The 19,242-nt window shown below is 47.4% G+C and overlaps 2 protein-coding genes across 2 annotated transcripts; both read right to left on the bottom strand.

Moving 5' to 3' along the window:
- Positions 1-8,833: 8,833 nt before the first annotated feature.
- Positions 8,834-11,722, bottom strand: TMEM217B (transmembrane protein 217B). The gene is given in 3 exon segments (XM_037063325.1): positions 8,834-8,998; positions 11,130-11,212; positions 11,215-11,722. Coding segments are annotated over 3 exon segments (747 nt in total). The 5' UTR covers positions 11,714-11,722.
- Positions 11,723-14,159: 2,437 nt separating this feature from the next.
- On the bottom strand, positions 14,160-14,495 carry LOC118998982 (reactive oxygen species modulator 1-like). Its single transcript, XM_037063324.1, is given in 1 exon segment — positions 14,160-14,495. A coding segment is annotated over 1 exon segment (336 nt).
- Between the last annotated feature and the right edge of the window lie 4,747 nt (positions 14,496-19,242).

The following is a 19,242-nucleotide window of genomic DNA, read 5'->3' as shown; positions in this document are numbered from 1 at the left end:
CTTCCTTTTGTGTACTTTTATTTCTTTGGAGAATCGTGAGGTAGGCAAGGTAGGTGATCTCACTCATGTTTCATAGATGGTGGGGGCGACAAGACTAAAACCAGGACTTTCGCCTCCTCTTCCAGGACTTGTCTGTTATGAGTGGAGCTTTGTCCCAGTCACCACAAAGTGTGAGTATTCAAGCCTACCCAACTGCTACTCGTTTTTAAATCTTCATGTTTCCAGTCATCTAGATACTCAGTTAAAGAAGTAATTTTTTATGCAATTATCTATTTCTATCAGCATGGACTTCTGGATATTTATTCTAGTCTGTGAGTTATAAAATCCAATATGGTTGTTGCTCACTTTGTTGCCAAGCTGTATCAGCTTTGGCCCTTGGGAGTGCCTTCGGTTTGGTTCCTGTGTCAGTTTGGTGAGCTCCCATCCTTTTCTGGGCACTTTCCTACTTCCTGACAGCACAAGGTGCCCCAGACTCATCCTGGGTTTGACCTTCCCAGCCCGAATCAACCGCTTCTCAGAGTGCCTGTGGCCCTGAAGAATGGTACTGAAAAACCAAATCGGGGCCTGGTTGTGCTCACTGCTGCTGGGGTATCACTGCTTCTGTGCCCTTTCAGGGGTAAGAGCTAGGAGATATGTGCATATCTGATGATCTCTGCACAAAAATAGTTCTGATTTACTTTGGTATCTATTCGTGACACCAGTTAAGGAGATTTTTGTGAAGGTTTTCCCATATCTGTACAACCTAGCATGCAGTAGGTTACAAAAAATACTTGCTGAATTGAATTGAGCTAATTAGAAAATTAGGGGAACAACATGGGGCAGGAAAGTGTCCGGGGATTGAAAGAAAGAACAGATAAGTGAGTCTTTGTCAGCTGCTGACACTGAAGGGGCCTGGTCTTGGGTTCAGAGGTCAAGGTTCAAGGACCAGCTCTTGCCACTGAGCCCCAGGACCTTGAATCAGCCCCCTAACCCTCTGAGCCTAAGGTTCCCATCCAGAAGAAGGAGGACTGACTGGGCTAAGTGATTCTTAAGATCCCTTTCAGCTTGGAAGTACACATCTGATCATATCACTCACATGCTTTAAATGCCTTTTAAGGGCAGGCAGTTTCTCTACTTTTGAAAACTACAATCCACCGCAAAAAATATAATTTACAGCATGACCTGATTTGTTTGTGAGTATAAACATATAAAAGATCTGTCCAGAAAAAGTCCAGCCATCGTTAATATAACGAGAACGGTTTGTGTGACATCCATGCAACCAGGGAGCCAAGGAGAGTGGACTGGAATGGACATTCGTGAACAATGACAACTTCACTGACTTCACTGGACTAGTCAGTGGGGGAGGTAGACATTGTTGAGTGAGCATGTGTATGTACTGTGTGGCCGTCGCATTCAAGATGGCTGAGTGAACAGAACAATGCATCTTCATCAAATTTTTGTATTAAGCTTGAACATTCCTCTGTGGAAACTATTCTGGTGATTTAGAAGGCCTCATCTATGGGCAATAGGTGATTGGCAGCTTCATCACAATAACATGCCCGCTCGTGTATCATGTCTCATGCAGAGTTTTTTTTGGAAAACATCAAATCACCCAGGTGACTCAGCCCCACTATGGCCTATATTTGGTGCCCTGTGACTTCTGTTTTTTCCCGAAACTAAAGTCACCTTAGAAAGGGAAGAGATTTCAGGCCATCAATGAGATTCAGGAAAATATGATGGGGCAGCTGATGGAGATTGGAAGAACTGCGTGAGGTCCCAAGGTGCCTACTTTGAAGGGGACTGAAGTGTCATTGTCCTCTGTACAATGTTCCTTGTATCTTGTATCTTCTTCAGTAAATGTCTCAATTTTTCACATTACATGGCTAGATACCTTCTGGACAGACCTCATATGTACATATAAACACGTGTGTGTTATAGGGAGTGGTCTAAGATAATGAAATAGAAATGTGTCTTTTTTAAAAAATCCTCACCCAAGGATATTTTTACTGATTTCAGAGAGAGAGAGAGAGAAAGGGAGAAAAAGAGAGAGAGAAATACTGATGTGAGAGAGAAACATTGATTGGTTGCCTCCTACACACACCCTGACCAGTATGTGCCCTGACCAGGAATTGAACCTGCAACCTTTTGGTGTACAGGACGATGCTCCAACCAGCTTAGCCATCCAGCCAGGGTGTAAGTGTGTCTTAAGTAAAATAGAAGTTAACTTCTCTTTCACATAACCTGTCTTTTCTTTTGTGGTCTGGGGGTGTGCTTTTCAAGGCTCTAATACCATCATATGCAGCTTCCAAGGCTGAGCCCAGGGTGGTGGCTTCAGCTCCTACTGCCATGTCTGTACCACAGCTGGTGGGAAAAGGGAAAGACACACAGGAGAGCAGGCCATTCCTTCGAGGAGCAGAGCCCAGAAGTGGCACAAACCACTTCTGCTCATACTCAGTTGGCGAGAAGTCAGTCACATAGCCACACCTCACTGCAAGGGAAGCTGGAATATATAGTCTCTAGTTGGGAAGCCGTGTACCAACACTTGGGGGCATCTGTTAATGAAGAGAGGAGATGCCCTGGCTGGGTAGATCAGTTGGTTAGAGCGTCCTCCCAATGCACCAGGGTTCAGGTTCGATCCCCGGTCAGGGAGCATAGAAGAAGCAACCAGTGAATCCAAACAAATGGATCATCCAATCTAAACAAATGGAACAACAAATTGATGTCTCTCTTTTTCTCTCTCTCTTTTTCTGACTTTCTCCCTCTAAAATTAATAAATAAATTTAAAAAAATAAAATGAATAGAGGAGAATGGATTGATAGAAAACTCGCAGTATCTGCCACGTTGTATAAACTAAAACGTTTGCACAAAATTGTACTTACTCTTAATACAAAAGTATTGGGTCTCTCTAATTTCTGTTTTATCTTAGTTCATTCAATTTTTTTTTCATTTTTAAAATACTGGACTTGACCTACTAAATTGACTTTGCCATACTTGAATGGGCTGTAACCCTCATGTTAAAAAACACTCTCCCAGAGCAAAGGGCGGACTTGCCCTTGGCACAGCACAGTGGTGTCTCCAAGGCAGGGCTGCTGCTCGCTCTGCAGCCTCCTCGCTGGCTGCTGCCCCCCGCACTGCAGAACCCAACTGAGCTCCCGCTTCCTAGACTCACCATGGTGTTCCCTCCATCTGGGATGCCTTCTGCCCCCCTTACCTCCCCCGTCTCCACCCAAACTATTGGCCTGGCAAACCACCTTCATTGTTCAAAACCCAGCTTGTGTATCCCCTCTAATAAGCCTTCTCTTATCGCTAAGTCAGCTGCAGTGTTGATTCTCTCCTTGGTGCTGAACCCCTTATTCTCCTGTATCCCAGTTACTGTTAGCTGTCACTTCCCCTCCTCTGTGAGTGCCTCAAGTGCAGAAAAGCAGGCCTCATTCATCTTTGTATCACCAGGACCTTTCTCAAGGCCCAGCACAAAGTCCAGGTCCAATGCACGTTCGCTGGGTTGGCCAGATGGGCCAGTTCTGTCAGAGGAGGGGGAGCCTGCCCCGCTTCCCTCAGGCAGAGTCACTTCCACCTCTGCTTTGCTCTCCTAACGCTTTCCTTGGGCCTCACACACTGCCTGGTTGTGGTCAACTCAGTGAGGAGCCCTGGAGCCAGGCTGCCTGGGCTCGAATCCTAGTGGTGCCACTTTGTATGTGACTCTAGAAAAGTGACTTTACTTCTCAGGCCTCAGCTTCCTCATCCACAAAATGGGAGAAACAATACAATTTATTTCATAGAGAATTAAATTGGTGCATTCATTTGAAGCAGTATCTAGCAAACACTCGATCAGCATTAGCTTTTAGGGTCCATTTTCTCTCTACTAGACCGTTAACATCCTGAGGGAAGCTTTACATCTCCCTCAGTGTGCTCTGCACAGGCCTTGCTCCATAGGTGTCACTCAACTGGCAGACCTGGGAACCCAAGCATCGTTTCGACATCTGGCTGGCCTGTGGGAACTGTGAGAAAGGGCAGGTCCTGAACACCTGGCTGAGTATCACTGGCTTGGGGACACTGCCAGCGGAAACGCTGCCTTCCCCATCTCCTCAAATTCCCTGAGCAGTTCAACTAGCATAGCAGATGAAGAGAAACCTGTAGGCTTTCTCTACAGTCTATTGGGACTGCCAACAGCGCATCTGAAACCTGTGTGATTTTATTAACCAATATAACCCCCCAATTTAATTAAATTTAAAAAACCTGCCATCACGTCTTTGACCAAGTTAAACTCCTCTGAGGTAGTGAGGGGAGAAGTTTTGTTGTGAATAGGGAGTTGGCTCTGCCCTGGGAAACAGGAAGCAGGGGTAGACAGGTTCTTCCCTGCTGAACGGTGGGGTCTCTCAGACGTGGGAGCCGGGTGTCCCAAACTCTCTACTGCTCAGCACCGGCTGCAGGAAACCAGAGGCCACTGCAGGTATTTGAGCCAGAAAGGAACTGAATGTAGGGAGTAGGTTCCTTCCACTGGTGCTGGGCCTGCAGGAATGACTCCTGTGTGACCCCTGAACTTGCCTGCCAGCAGAGCTGCTGTCATTTCCCCCCTCAGGAAGCTGGGGATCAGTAGGTCACCTGTGGAACTGTTCATTTCCAGAAAACACCACCACAGCAACCCAGGGGCCGGGAAGCTGCAGCTGCCTGCAAATCCAGTGGCCGAGCGCTGGAGCGTTGCAGCCCAGGGCCAGGGTGGCTCCATGGTCTTGTTTGCCAGCTGCAGGCAAGGTGGCAGGAAGATGGCTTCTGCCTCATTCCTATGGGGAATGAAGGTGTGAAATGGCCCCATGCACACCCTCACCCAGCCTCTAGGACCACAGCTGTAGCGGAGTCGAGGACATCTGGTTCAGGAAGATGCGTTGGAGGGGCTGTTGACCCACCACATTCCTGTGTCCTTCCTCTTTCGCTCTAGTCACCGGCTGTTCTTTGATCACAACAAAAGTGTTCCCACCGCTTGGAACTTTTGCATTTGCTGTTCCCTCTGCTCAGAATGCTGTTCCCACAGAGCTTCACAGTCCTGTTAAGCGTCACCTTCAGAGAGACATTCCTCATCCAGGGCCTCCTGGAGGCCCCTTCGTCTAGGCTTTGGGCCTACTCCTGAAACAGTCAGTCACAAGAAGCTGGGATTATTAAGAATGGCTAGGCCTCACTCTCTGGCACAAAACCATGTTGTATCACCTTGTTTCCTTTGCTTCTTTGCACCTATCACCAACTGAGATTATGACATATTCTTAGATGTTCACTTATTTATAAATTGTCTTCCTATTTAGAAGGTAAGTTTCCTGAGAGCACAAACTTTATCTGTTTTCTTTACTCTAGAGCTCTAACATCCAGAACAGGGCCTGATGGAGAGCATGTGCTCAATAAACATTTGCCGAACAAATCCCTGAGAAATAGGATGACACAGTACTTTGGACTCACTCCATCACTTCATTTATTATATGATATTGTAATTACTCCCTTCTTGATTCAGGACCAAGACCGCACCCTATTTTTGTTTGTTTGTTTTGCTTTACTTCTTACAGTAATGCCCAGCAAATAGTTGACAAGGCATGCATTTTGACAAATGAATAAATGAGAGAAAGAAAGAAAGAAAGCAGGCATGAACGCACATGTTTAGGAAGTGTAGATGTGTTCCAGAATGTCAGAGGTGGGGAGGGAGGGTGGTTGTTGTACAAAGGTGACCAAATGCTGAGTAAAATAGCATTCTGCCAAAAAATGCAAGCAACCCTTGGATGGGAGGTCAGGGTGGGTGGGGTGGGCTGAGGTCAGGGAAGCTGGCAGCAGGTTCAGCCAGGGAAGAGGAAGGTGCAAGGAGCTGGGAAAATTTGAGAAGGAACTGCCAGGCCCTGGCCAGTCTGGATCAGTCAGTAGGGCGATGTGCCCACAGAGAGACAGGTCGCCCGTTCGCTTCCCAGTCAGGGGATACGCCTTGGTCGTGGGTTCGGTCCTCACTCAGGGCATTTGCTCAGGTTGTGGGTTTGATTCCCGGCTGGGGCGTGTACGAGAGGCAACTGATCATTGTTTCTCTCGCACATCGGTGTTGCTCTTCTTCCCTCTCTCCCTCCCATCCCCTCTCTCTAAAAATAAATTAATTAACTAATTAAAAAAGAAAAAAGAAAAGGAGTCACCAAGTATCTATTTGCAGATTTGCTAGGATCTCTAGTTGCCTGGACACCTCTTACAACTGCTGTCTCCCAACCCCTCTGAAAAGCATCCTTGTCCCCCTAAACTCTGTCTGAGAAAGAAGAGGGCATCAACTTCCACTCTACAGCTCTTCCATAAAACACAGCTCATCAGCGTCATGCTGTTGGGGCGAGAGGAAAACCAACATCCCCCTTTAAATAAGATGCATTCTAGTGTTGTCCACGTAGAATATATTTTGGAAGGGAAACGGTGGTTTTGGTAGGAGGCAGGAGATTTTGAAAAGAAATTTGACCTTTTGGTATCTATACTATGTAAATTATTTCTTTTTTTCTAATATGTAAGTTATTTCTGAGAATCACCAAATAATTGTTTAACTTGGCCTTTTACACATACACAAAATGCAAACACACACATGCAAAAATACACACACAGCACCAATGTATGCACATAGAAATGTTCATATTCACAGATACACAAACACACAGTTATATGCACAAACACACGCACACAAAGCCCTCGTTTAGGAAACAAAATCAATACAGTCAGAAGACATTTGTAAAGCCTATTTCCCAGAAACTCAATTCATTTATGGAAAAAAATGTGAGCATTTGAACAAGTTTCTGTTTCACTAGTGACTGGTGAAGGGGCAAAGGCTAGGGGAAGGAAGCTGCGGGGTTTCACAAGCAGCCTGCCCACGTGGAAGCTGTCTGGACAGTCAGGAGATGGCCCAGCCGGCTGCTTGGCCACCTCCCCCCGGGGATGGGCTCCGAGAGCCGCTTGCTGGGTGGGCAAATCACCTGGGAAAAAAGAGCACGGCACCAGTCCACATGTTCAGACCAACAGTCAGCTAGGACCACGGTCAGAAACGGAGGGCTTCGAAGGCTGAGAATAGTAGCAACTGATGGATAAGGGGAGTGTGGGGGGAAGGAAGCAGGGAAAATGGAGACCTGAGGCCGTGAGGAAAAAGAAGTAAAACAGACAAATGTGTGCACATCTTGAAACCAGTGGGAGAAGTCAGCACAATGAAATCTGTCCTCTGTGGGACGCGCTGCTGGAAGAAGTCTTGAGTGCCAGGCGAGAGCAGTGAGGTGGGAAAGAAAGATGCTCAAAATGACGAGACCGTGGGAAAAGGGAAGACCCCTCTCTCTGCGGAAGTTCTCGCCTGCTTGCTTTCTTCTGACACCACCTTCCCGTGAACTGAGCCCCTTCCTTCACCCTGAGGTAGAGATGACAGATAAGAACTTACAGCGTGGCTATCCCAGGGGTATTTGCACCTTCTCAGGCTTCCACCTTTCCAGTTCCTCCCCACCTTCTCAGAGCTCAATCATACTCTCTTCTGGGACTCAACCTAAAGGTTCCCTCTTCCAGGAAGACTTCCCTGACTTTCTACCTTCCAAGGGTTGGGACTTGTCCTGCGGCTCCCAGCACCCATCATACTGGATATAGGCGGCTCTGGGTGACTGCTCAGTGGGCTGGGAGCCCCTGGGAATGTGGGCTGTGCCTTGTTCCCAAGGTATTCCATACTCCTAGCTCAGGATGGGCATACCTAGTGAGGAAAGAGAGGACGGAAAGCTGGAGCTCTTCACAGGTGTGGGTGGCAGCTCTGAGTGTTGTCCTTCCCAGGTGCCCCTGAACTGTTCCTGAACTGTTCCAACTATTTGTTTTAGGCTTGGTGAGGAAGCGCTGGGAGGTGAGGTGGTGTTTTCAGTGTCAGCAGCTGTTGCAAGGGAAAGAGATTAGGGAAGAGGAATGGGACAGGAAAGCCAAAGCCAGGTCCTCTGCAGGTGCTTTACCTTTACAGTGTTCACCAGAAACTCCAGAAATGAGTGAGAGAAGAGGAATCTGCCCCTCACCAGCCCATTGCTGTAACCACCATTTGGAAAACAAGGAACAACAGGCCGTTCGATTCTGCTGAGGGTTTGTGTCCATTCACTCCACAAATACTTTTTGAGCACCTGTTATATGCTGGGTGTTGTTTTAGGTGCTAGGAAAACATCGGCGAAGAAATATGGTGCTCATATTTGGGGGGGATGGAGAGGGAAGCCAGGTGATAGTAGGGTGGGGAGGGGCTGTTTCACACAGGTTGGTAGGAAGGTCTCTCTGACAACTTTTGAGCAGACATCTGGAAGAAACAAAAGAGGAAGCCAGCGGTTATCCAGAGTAAGAACATTCCAGGACAAAGGAATGGCCTGTGCAAAGGCCCTGAGGCTAGAGTGTGCTGGGTGTGTAAGAGGAGCTGCAAGGAAGTCAGCGTGGCTGGAGCAGAGGGCCAAAGTCATTAGAAAGGAGATTGCAGGGACGACAGGGAACTGGATCACCAAGCATCTGACGCGACAGGTAAGCACTCAGGCCCCTGTCTGAGTGCGGAGGAGAAGACAGGCACAGTCTAAGGGCTCAGCAGGATCCCTTCGACGGCTGGATGAGGAAATGGCATAGAGTGAACCAGAGTGGCATTGGGGACACCAGGTAGTACATTGCTGCTGCAGTGGCCTGGGCAAAAGATGGTGACGGCTTAAGCTAGGGTGGTGGCAGTGGAGGTGATGGGAAACGGTAGGTGTGTATTGAAGATGGAGCTGATAGGGTTTGTTGGGAGTCCAGGCCACATGGAAGGGGAGGTGACGAGTGTGCAGAGATTGTTGGGAACTGTGTTCGAGGAACTTGCTACCACAAGGAAGCAACTGCATCAAGTGTACAGTTCAGGGAAGAGGTCCAGGCTGCAGTGGTCACGGGGATTATTGTAATGGGCCTGGCTGAGAGCTGGAGGTGACTGAGACAGAGGAGAGAAGAGGGCCAGGGACGGAACCTGGGGCACTGCAAAGGCAATGGAGGGCGAAGGCAGCCCTGGTGTCTGTAGGCCAAGAGAAGAGACTGTTTGCAAAACAGGGAGGGTTCAGCTGGCAAAGGCTGAAGAGGACCTGAAAGAGAAGGCTGAGAGCTAAACTGGGGCTGGGCGGTGTGGAGATCGCCTTCCCAAGAGCAGTCTCATTTCAGTGAAGTGGGATCTAGACAGGATGGGAGGCCAGGAAGTGGAGGCAGATGAGGCAAGAGGCTGGAGAAGTACCAGTGCAAAGGCGCACCAGCCTTGAATCTGAGCACCTTAAATTGTCCCGCACTAGGCAGCTCACAGTTCTGCCCTCCCTCCACCTCTTCTCTACACAGGCCTCCAGTCTCCCAATCTGCCATCAGCAGCCCAGCTGGGATGGGCTGAAGTGGGCTCTGGTTTTATATTTTGCTTCTCGTAACAAGTTACAACCAGTCAAAGCACACCTTGTGAGAAAAGGGCAGGGACTCACACCATTAATCCTTGGTCATTAGCTTGAGTCTCCTTAAATCCCAAATAAGCCACCCCTTGAGGATCTGGCCAAGGTTTCAAAACAGGCCCAGGAAAAAGCTTATTGCTGACTGCCACCTGGTGGTCATTTTGGTAACTGGCCTGGGTCCAAATCCATCATGGGGTGGTGGAAAGAATTGAGGGAAATTAAGTTAGAATAGCACCCAGCACTCATAAAGTGTTCTATAAGAGTGGGTACTGCCATTATGTTCCTGGTTCTGGGGGTGTGGTCCAAACAGTGACCCTGGACTTAACTCCCAACACTTTTTGAAAGAAAACGAAATACCCTAAAAGAAGGTCCCCCCACTTAAAAAAAATCTTGATAAAAGTAAGAGTGCTTCAGGGGACCGAATAGGACATGTGTGTATGAAGTCAGATGATCTAGATTCAAAACTTTCTTGTACCACTGCGTGCCCTTGGTCACATCACCCATGTGACCAAGACACAGCAAGTGTCTTCAGTCTCAGTTTTACCAAACCATAAAATGGAAATATTAGGATTAAAACTGTGCACGCAGTGAATGTAAAGAGCTCTCAGAAAATATGCTCTTCATTAGTTAACAGTAGTGACACCCCAGCTCTCAACACTGGGGTGTATCGATTTAAAATAACGGTTCTCAACTTGGAGCAATTTTGTCCCCAACTTGGAGCAATTTTGTCCCCAACGGAACATTTGGCAAGGAGATGTATTTTTTAAATTTTTATTGATTTTTTTAAGGGTGGGAGGAGACACAGGGGAGGGAGACTTGTTGTTCCACTTATTTATATATTCATTGGTTGATTCTTGTATGTGCCCTGACTGAGGATTGAACCCACAACCTTGGCGTATCAGGACAATGCTCTAACCAGCAGAGCTACCTGACCAGGGCAGCAATGAGCTGGTTTTGCTCGTCACAATGGTGAGGGGATGCTAGTGTATCTAGTGGGCAGAGACCAGGGATGCTGTTAAACACACTGCAATGCACAGCATAACCCTCTGAAAGACAGAATTATCCCATCCAAAATGTCCATAGAGCTTACATTGAGCACTCTGGAGCTTCCTGGAATGGGCATTCTTCTTGCCATGTTACAAGCCACCTGTAAGGAAGTGTTTTCCGAAAAGTGCAAGGGAAGCAGAGTGATGCCTGATGCTGGAGAGCGGTTCCTGCAGTGTCCCCATGCAGGGGTGAGAGAGGCTCTGCCTGACCGTGCTCTCCAGTGTGGCAGCGACAAGCCAGCTGCATGTGGCTACTGAAGTCAAAATGAATATTAGTGTTGAAAAGTCCTGGGTTGTGAGAGCCCCATTTCAAGCATTCTGTAGCCACATGTAGCTCATGGACAGCACAGAGGCAGGACATTCCTATTAGCATAGAAAGTTCTATTGGACAGAGCAGGCATCTGTGGGAAATCCACACGAGAAAAACTAGAAACTAAGGACAGGCAGAGAGGAGGGACTATGAAAGACAGCAGTATGCACCACTGAAATGGTTAAGTAAACACACGTATAATTCAATGCTAAAACAAGCCATAAAAACACACACGCACAGTAATCAATTCATGCCCTCAATATCCTCCCTCCCCCAAGAATCACTCTTAAATGCATAAAATTCAAGAACTCTGAAAAGGCAAGGAGAGCCAACAGAAATCGGGCAGGGAAAGGGGACCTCTACCATTGTGGAGCACTGCCTCTCTCTCTCCTTCCTGGCTCTGTTCAGTTTATCTTGCGGTACACCATCACCGGCCACGAGTCGATTGTACTGACGGATGAGCGCTTGCGGCGGTTTATCTTGCTTAAAGACTTGGGGTCCTTATAAATTGTGTACATATACTTGATGATAAAGGGCAGACAGAAGAAGTGCAGGAACATACGGGAGAGTTGGAAGATCAAGTGCAGGTAACCCAGTTCCTTGAACTGCTCTCTCATCATCGAATTGATGAGCAGGACCATGCAGAAGCTGGCGACCTCGTAGATGACGATCCACAAGGCATAGCACAGCAGCCCCACGTATTTGTTCTTGTGGACACAGTAGAGGAGCAGGGAGCTGAGGCTGATGGTGATGGTGGACAGGCTGATGCTGATGGGCTTTTTGTCGGTCAAGAGCCAAGGAGCTAAACCAGACTTTATGTCCACATAGATGTTGTACCTGTCCTCATAGCCGAGGAACATAACCTCGTTCAAGTCAAAGATGAGGAACTGGATGGTGTTGAGGATAGAGAAGATGCCCGCCAAAATGCAGAACATTTTGTCATTCATTTCCTATTTGTTTTACCAGAGCATCTCCTGCAGAAAAAAAAAATCACGGAGGGATACAACAAGATGGCAGAGCCAGCCCTAGACAAATCCCCTCCCCCACCACCAGGGGTAAAAGGCGGAGCTCAGGGTAATAACGGCATGTGGACAAGCTACAGGTTGGGTGGTGATGGGCGTCTGGTCCTTATTCTGACCTAACCAGCTATCAGCGACCACATCATTGGGATGGGACATCACTGGCCTGGATACCACTCAGGAAGCTTCCCGCTCTGCTGCTGCCGCTGCTGCTGAGCTTTGAGGCAGCAAAAAGGGCCTCCCGTAGGTGTCAGGCAATGGGAATTAGGAAACTCCAGTATCTGGAATTATGATAGAGTCAGTTCTGGACTCCTCTCTGGGATGTTTCTTTCTCTGAGGTCAGAAAACTACCATGGCTCCTAAGGGCCTGGAATCATGCCTGTCCCTCCCCTGGGTGCCCTGTCTTCCCTTCCAAGGCCTCACTAACAGAATTTCCCTGCTTTGCTCCCTGCCATCAGTGAGTGGAATGGGGGAAAGTGGGATGGATCCAACTTACTGTCTTCTCTGCCCAGGCCAAAGGTGCCTCAACAATTAGCCACCATCACAGAGCCAAAGACCCAGCAGGCCAATGTCCAGCGGCAGCCTCTGTCAAGCCTGAGCGCTGGAGGCTGGCTGGTGCCTTGGGGACACACCCAGAGCCCACGTGGACCTGCTGGGGCATGTTTATTACAGAGGACCCAAGGCTGGGATAAGCTGGGCCTGGCGCAAATATCTCTCCCAGCCCAGATCACCTTCTTACCAGCTCCCAGTTCAGAGAATTCCGGAGCAAAGCCCCCTGCTCGCGTCCCTCAGCACACTGGTGAGCTTCCACTGAGAGGGGAGGAGAAAGAGAAACGGTCACGGGTGAGGGGAGTGTTGCAGTCCTTGGGCCTGCATGTTTCTGAAGGTTGCAAGCCCAGCATGACCTCTCTCTGAGGAGACCAGACGGGGCTCCTGCTCAGGCCTGGCGGAGCTCGGCCCTGGCTGCCAGCACCTCCCTCCAGTCTGCACCTCACTCACCACTCACCCCATCAATCTCAGATATTCTTTTCTTTTTTTTTTTTGGTTACTAGAAATTTTTTTATTGTAAAATATACATAACAAACTTTACCGTTTCCCCCCCTTTTGAGTGTCTGATCCAATGGCATTCAGGGCAGTCATATCACTGTGTAACCGTGACCGCCACCCACCTCCAGACTCTCTCATCTTCCCCAAGAATAACTTTCTTCTCACCAAGCAGACTCCCCACTTCCCTCCCCTCAGCCCCTGTTAGCCACCATTTCTCCTTCCGTCTTTATGAGTTTTACTACGCTAAGTAACTCCTGTAAGTGGAATCACACAGTCTTTGTCCTTTTCTGTCTGGCTTACTCTGCTTAGCATAATATTTTCAAGGTTCATCCCAAACAGGATGGGTGTTCCCCGTCATCCTTCCACTCTGCATGACTCCCAGCTTAGTCCTTGCTTGACACACGAACCTGTCGCTGTGCCCAGATGGTGAAATGTCCCTGGTAGGGTGGGAGAGGCAGTGTGCTGGCCAGCGGATAGCTGCATTGATGCTTTCCTGCCCCCACCAACCAGCCCACACCTCATCCCTGCTCACAGGGCAGCTTGCAGAGCGGCCGCTCCCCATGGGGTGCTTGTCGGCTCCAGACAAACTAGGGCCGCAAGCCACGCGGGCTCAGGGTTGCGGTGTAAGCCTGCGCTGCGGGTTTCAGGCAGTGTCTTTATCAACCCACTGTTTTCTCATCCCTGCTGCCCCGGCCTTGGTTTTGGCCCTGTGACCTCCCTCCTGGGTCACTGTGAGAACCACTTAACTTCTCTTTCTGTTTCCTCCTGCACTCCTCTGTGCATGCATTCAACAGTCACTCACCAAACGCCTGTTGAGCATCTACTATGTACTGGGTACTGAGCTCTTTATTGGAGATACAGGTGAACACTCTAGTAAGGAAGCTAGATAAATAAGAAACAAGTAAATAAAATGTTTGGAAAATTATATATATATATATATATATATATATATATATATATATATAATTTATTTATCTTTAGAGGGGAAGGGAAGGAGAGAGGGAGAGAAATATCAATGTATGGTTGCCTCTCGTGAGTCCCCTGCTGGGAACTGGCCTGCAACCCAGGCATGTGCCCTGACTGGGAATCGAACCACGATCCTTTGGTTCACAGGCCCGTGTTCAATCCACTGAGCTACACCAGTCAGGGCTTGAAAGAATTTTTAAGGAAAAGAAAACTTAAAATTTATAATTCAGTGTGATAAAGGCGGTCCAGTGTTCTCAAGATCTAACAAGATCTAACCCAGCATCAGAATCGGAGAGGATTTTCTGGAGGAGGCCATAATTAAGCTTATGTTTTAAACGATGTGGGTTTCTTTTTTTAACTTTTACTCAAAGTTTTTATTATAGTACATGGGCTGGGACTGATGGGATGGGGTAGATGTGGGCAACCACATCTGATGCCCACATCCTGAGTAGCACCGGATGCCCGTCCTGATAGCTGTAAATGTGCCAAAGGTGCCACCACACTGCGTCACGGCTTCACCGATGCCTCAGTCCCCAAAGCCTCCCACCACCACCTACATTCCAATCCTGGTACAGGAAAAGATGCCGAAGAGCGCCCCACTCGCCACTCCCAGGGCGCAACCCATCACAAAGCCCATCTTCACGCAGTCAAAGCACCTTGGCTGGGACTGTTCATAGGGACCCATGGCCACCAGCATCTCACTCATGGCCTCGGTAGCTCAGCTCTATGTCTCACATGGAACGCTAGGTGGAATGCAAGGATGTGGGCATTAACTGGGCAGAAAAGGGAGAAACTTCACCCCCAGCAAAGTGGACAACATCTGGGTAGGATCAGACACAGGCAAAGTCATTTTGAAAAGAGCAAGTTTGGTGTAGAGTGAGCAGAGGGGTAGGCTACACAGGTTGGCAGGGACAAGAGAAAGGAGGGGGCCTTGCTTGCCACCTGCCCCCTGACACCTGCCATGAGAAAGGCAGTGGGGAAACCTGGAAGGGTGTGTGTGTATGGGAGACAGGATCTGATTTGCATTTTAGAAAAATATTTCTTGCCACTGTGCGGATCATGGGTCAGAAAGGGGACGAAGTGGAGGCAGAACAGTTGAGAAGCTGGTAAAGGAAATGAGGTGAAGGAAAACAACAGAAGGAGGTTGTGGGGAGTGACTTTGCATTTGGGGGTTGGGGCTGTGGGAGCAGGAGTATGGAATGAGCTCCTGCATGGGGGGTGATCCATTCACTGAGGTGCGGAGCAGGGTGGCAGAAGCACACTTAGGATAGGGGTGGAGAAGATGAGGAGGAGGAGGACAGCTTGGGAAATGGTGGGTCTGAGTTCCCCAGGGACTTGCAAATAGCCATGTCTACCGTGAAGTCACCTCCATAAACCTAGAACTCAGAGAGAATCTGAGACTTTGCTGGATATAGGATTCTTGGTTAACAGTGGGCTTTTGAAAACACTTTAAATAAGTTATCCTGCCACTTGGCTTCCATTGTGTTTGCTTAGAAACCAGCTGTTAATCTTACTGAGATTCCCTTCTAAGTGATGAGTCATTTTCCTTTTGCTGCTTTCAACATTTCCTTTTCTTAGACTTGAGCACTTTTACTATGCAGTGTCTGTTTGAGGAGCCTGTGCATTTAACCTAGTTGGAATTTGTTAAGCTTACTTGTTGTAGGCTAGAGTTTTTCAATAAATTTAGGAAGTTTTCAGCTAGTATTTCTTCAAATATTTTTTTCTGTTCCTTTCTCTCTTCTCCTTCCAATACTACCATTTTGCATATTTTGGTTGGTAGCTTAACAATATCCCATATTTCTTAGAGGCTCTACTTATTTTTTTTCATCTTTTTCCTCTGTTCTTTAGATTGCATAATCTCTGTTACCTGCCTTAAATTTTACTAATTCTTTCTTCTGCCAGTTCAAATCTACTATTGAGCCTCTCTAGTGAATTCTTCATTTCAGTTACTGTACTTTTTCAACTCAATAATTTCTATATGAGTCCTGGCCAGGTGACTCAGTTGGTGGGAGTATCACCCCATATACCAAAATGTTGCAGGTTTGATTCTCAGTCAGGGTGCATACTTAGGTTGTGGGTTTGATTTCCAGTTGGGGCGTGTATGGCAGGGTGTATGTTTTTCTCTTACATTGATATTTCTCTTTTTGTCTCTCTCCTTCCTCTCCTCTTAAAAATTAATTTAAAAAACATATCCTTAGGCCCTGGCTGATGTGGCTCAGTGGATTGAGAGACGGCCCGAGAACGAAAAGGTCACTGTTCAGTTTCCATTCTGGACACATGTCTGGGTTGCAGGCCAGGTCCCCAGTGGGGGGTGTGTGAGAGGCAACTACACATTGATGTTTCTCTTCCTCTCTCACCTTCTTCCTCCGTCTTTAGAAATAAATAAATAAATAATATCTATCTATCTATCTATACATCTTTAGGTGAGGATTAAAAAACAAAAGTAAAAGAATTTCTATTTGGCTCTTTTTTTAAAAAGATTTTATTTATTTATCTTTAGAGAGGAAGGGAAGAAGAGAAGGAGAGAAATATCAATGTATGGTTGCCTCTCATGAGCCCCCTGCTGGGAACTGGCCTGCAACCCAGGCATGTTCCCTGACTGGGAATCGAACTGCGATTGTGTAGTTCTCAGGCCCATACTCAATCCACTGAGCTACACCAGCCAGGGCCATTGGTTCTCTTTATGTGATTCATATCTCCTTATTGATATTCTCTCTTTCATGTGACAATGCTGTTACATTTTTCTTTACTTTTTTAATCGTGGTTTCTTTTAGTTTTTGGAACATATTTGTGATGACCATTTTAAAGACTTTTTCTGTTAAATCAAATATTTTGTCACTCTCGCAGGCAGTATCTGGTACCTGGTTTTCCCCTGGTGTGTGGGTCGTGCCTTCTTTGCAAGCCTTTAGTTTTGTTGTTGTGGTGGTTGGAGACTGGGCCCTTTAGATACGATATTGTAGCAACTCTACTTGGCATTCCAACCATCCAATGGGCTGTTATTGTTATTTGCTTGCTCACTTGTTTAGTAAATGGTTGGGTTATTTTAGTGACTAAATCTCCACCCTCACAACCCAGTGCTGCACAGTGTGAAGCCTTTGACGATGTCACTTGGGGAGGAGCAGTTTTGGGCCCACACTCTAGGACAGCAGTGGTTTGGGCACGATCACAGTTGCTGACTGATTGCTCGATTCTTCTCCATAACGTCCTGGGGCAAAAATTGCTCTACAGACAAAGCCTGTCAAATTTGGGCTCCTTTAAAATAATAGTTACAAAAGTCAGTGCTTGATATTTGTTCTGCTCCCAGGAGGTCCTCTCCCAGTTGTTTCTTTCCCCTCGTTTCCTGAAAACTAGCAGCCCTGCCAATTTGGCCTGTATCTCCGTTGGCTCTACAAATCTCCCGATTGCTTTCTGCCACAACCTTCATTATTTCTTAGAGTGCCTTTAGGCTTGAACTTGCCCCTGCTCTGCTGTAAATGAAGCAAATTCCTTTGGGGAGAAATTGCAAACTATCTGTTCTGTGGCCTACTTCTCCCATGCCCCAGCCAAAGTCTCTGGGCTAGCGCTCCTGGGCTGTGGGCGGGGACAAGTCTGCTTCTGCCTCAGAGACACCCCTGCTTCAGGGTGTGAGTGCTGCATGAGGGAGAAAAGGCAGGAGTTTGAGGTCTTGGATTGCCCGCCCTGTCATTGCTGCCACCACCTCACAACCAGGGCACAGGCAGTTGGGGCCGCAGCACTTCCTGCGGTACCATGTCCAGCCCATGCCTCTATCTCATGAGTAGGGGCTGGACAACAGAGGGAACCTCCATGTTTTAGCCTTGGCACCAGGTACCTGGGGTTAGGGTGAGGAATCCTGACGTCCTGCTCCTTCTGAGGAGAAAACCCTGACTTGGGGACAAGGGGGGTGATCGGTGGGGAGCCCACCTTCTTGGCTGCACTAGTCTGGAGTAGAGTTTCTGCCTGGCTGAGCTGGGAGAGAGGAGGGGGGAAGTGGTCTTGGTTTAAAACCGAAGAATCTCACTTTTCTTACCAAATCTTTGACTTTCTTGAATAGTTGTTTCTTCATTTGCTATCTGCCCTTAGAACCACTTCCAGATGATTTATGTGTGTGTGTGTGTGTGTGTGTGTTTTAATAATTCTCAGCAGTGTCACTGGGGAGCAGGTCCATGGAGCTCCTTGCGCTGTCATGCCGGAAGCTGATCTTGCAACAGTGTTTGTGGACATATACTTGGCTCTTAAAAAAATGCAATATTGCAACATATGTCCATTTGAATGCAAGTTAAAACATATATTTGGAGGGAGGACCAAAGGAAGGAAAATGGAAGAGAAGTTTTATAATTTATCTGGGCATGACTATTAGCTTCTCATTTTTATTTTAGACAAAAACATGAAGCAATATTTCACTGAAGCCAATATACAGAGCAAAAATAATGGAAATTAAAACATTTTTCAACTACCCACCTAGTGTCAGAACCGAGAATTTTCTGCTTGCTCAGCGTAAACCTTTCTCCTCCGGGGAACATGGGACTAAAAGAGTCCCAACTAGACACTCCAAATGTCCCCATGATAATGAACATAAGGAACTTCGCATAGAGGTGGGGATTGGCTCTATGGAAAATTCTTGGCTTACGAAGCATATGCTGTCATTGTCACTACAGTTGCACTGACAATTGCAGTCCTGTGAGAAAGTATGTGAGGATCACAGACATGTCACAGAGACTGACCGTGCCCTCCCCCACTGCTGCACCACAAGGGGCCTCCAGTCCAGGCAGCAGGGAGGAACCCCATGGTCTTTTCCCATTTCGGTCAAAGAGGCCGAGTCTCATTCGGGTGGCACCACAGTTAAGAGACTTATCTCTGCATGCCAGACACCAAAAACTCAAATCCTGATTCAGCCACTTTCGGGGCTACAATTGAGTGTTCAAACCTGATTTTGTCTTAGGTTCTTTCATGTGAAAAAAAATAAAGATTTCAGCACTGACTGGCCTGGTTCAGCCGCTTGGGCGTTGTCCAGCAAAGTGAAAGGTCACCAGCTGATTCCCTGGTCAGGGCACGTGCCTGAGTTGTGGGCGTGCAAGAGACAACCGAGGTCAATGTTTCTGTCCCACATCAAAGTTTCTCTTTCTCCCTCCTTTCCCTTCTCTGCTTCGCAGTGTGACTTTCACTGTGTCTCTCACCTTCTGACTCCAACTCTGTCAGCATCTCATTTTTTTAATCCAAAAGAATTCAAAGCCTCTTATAATTTTGTCAATTATACCTCAATACAGCCATTTAAAAAAGGCAGCGAAGCCCAGTGAACTTTAGTGGCTATGATACTTTGATATATCATGAATGTTTTGTGGAATGCTGCCTTGTCTCTGTCGCATTAAAATCATACTCATCTTTAAGACATATCATGTCTCATCTCCTTAGTGATGTCATTTGTAACTGCTGCAATCCTGACTTCT

The sequence above is a fragment of the Sturnira hondurensis genome, unplaced genomic scaffold (assembly GCF_014824575.4).
Source record: "Sturnira hondurensis isolate 20B ecotype Veracruz unplaced genomic scaffold, ASM1482457v3 Scaffold0014430, whole genome shotgun sequence".
Taxonomy (NCBI): Eukaryota; Metazoa; Chordata; class Mammalia; order Chiroptera; family Phyllostomidae; genus Sturnira; species Sturnira hondurensis.
This window is presented reverse-complemented; position numbering and strand designations above follow the sequence as displayed.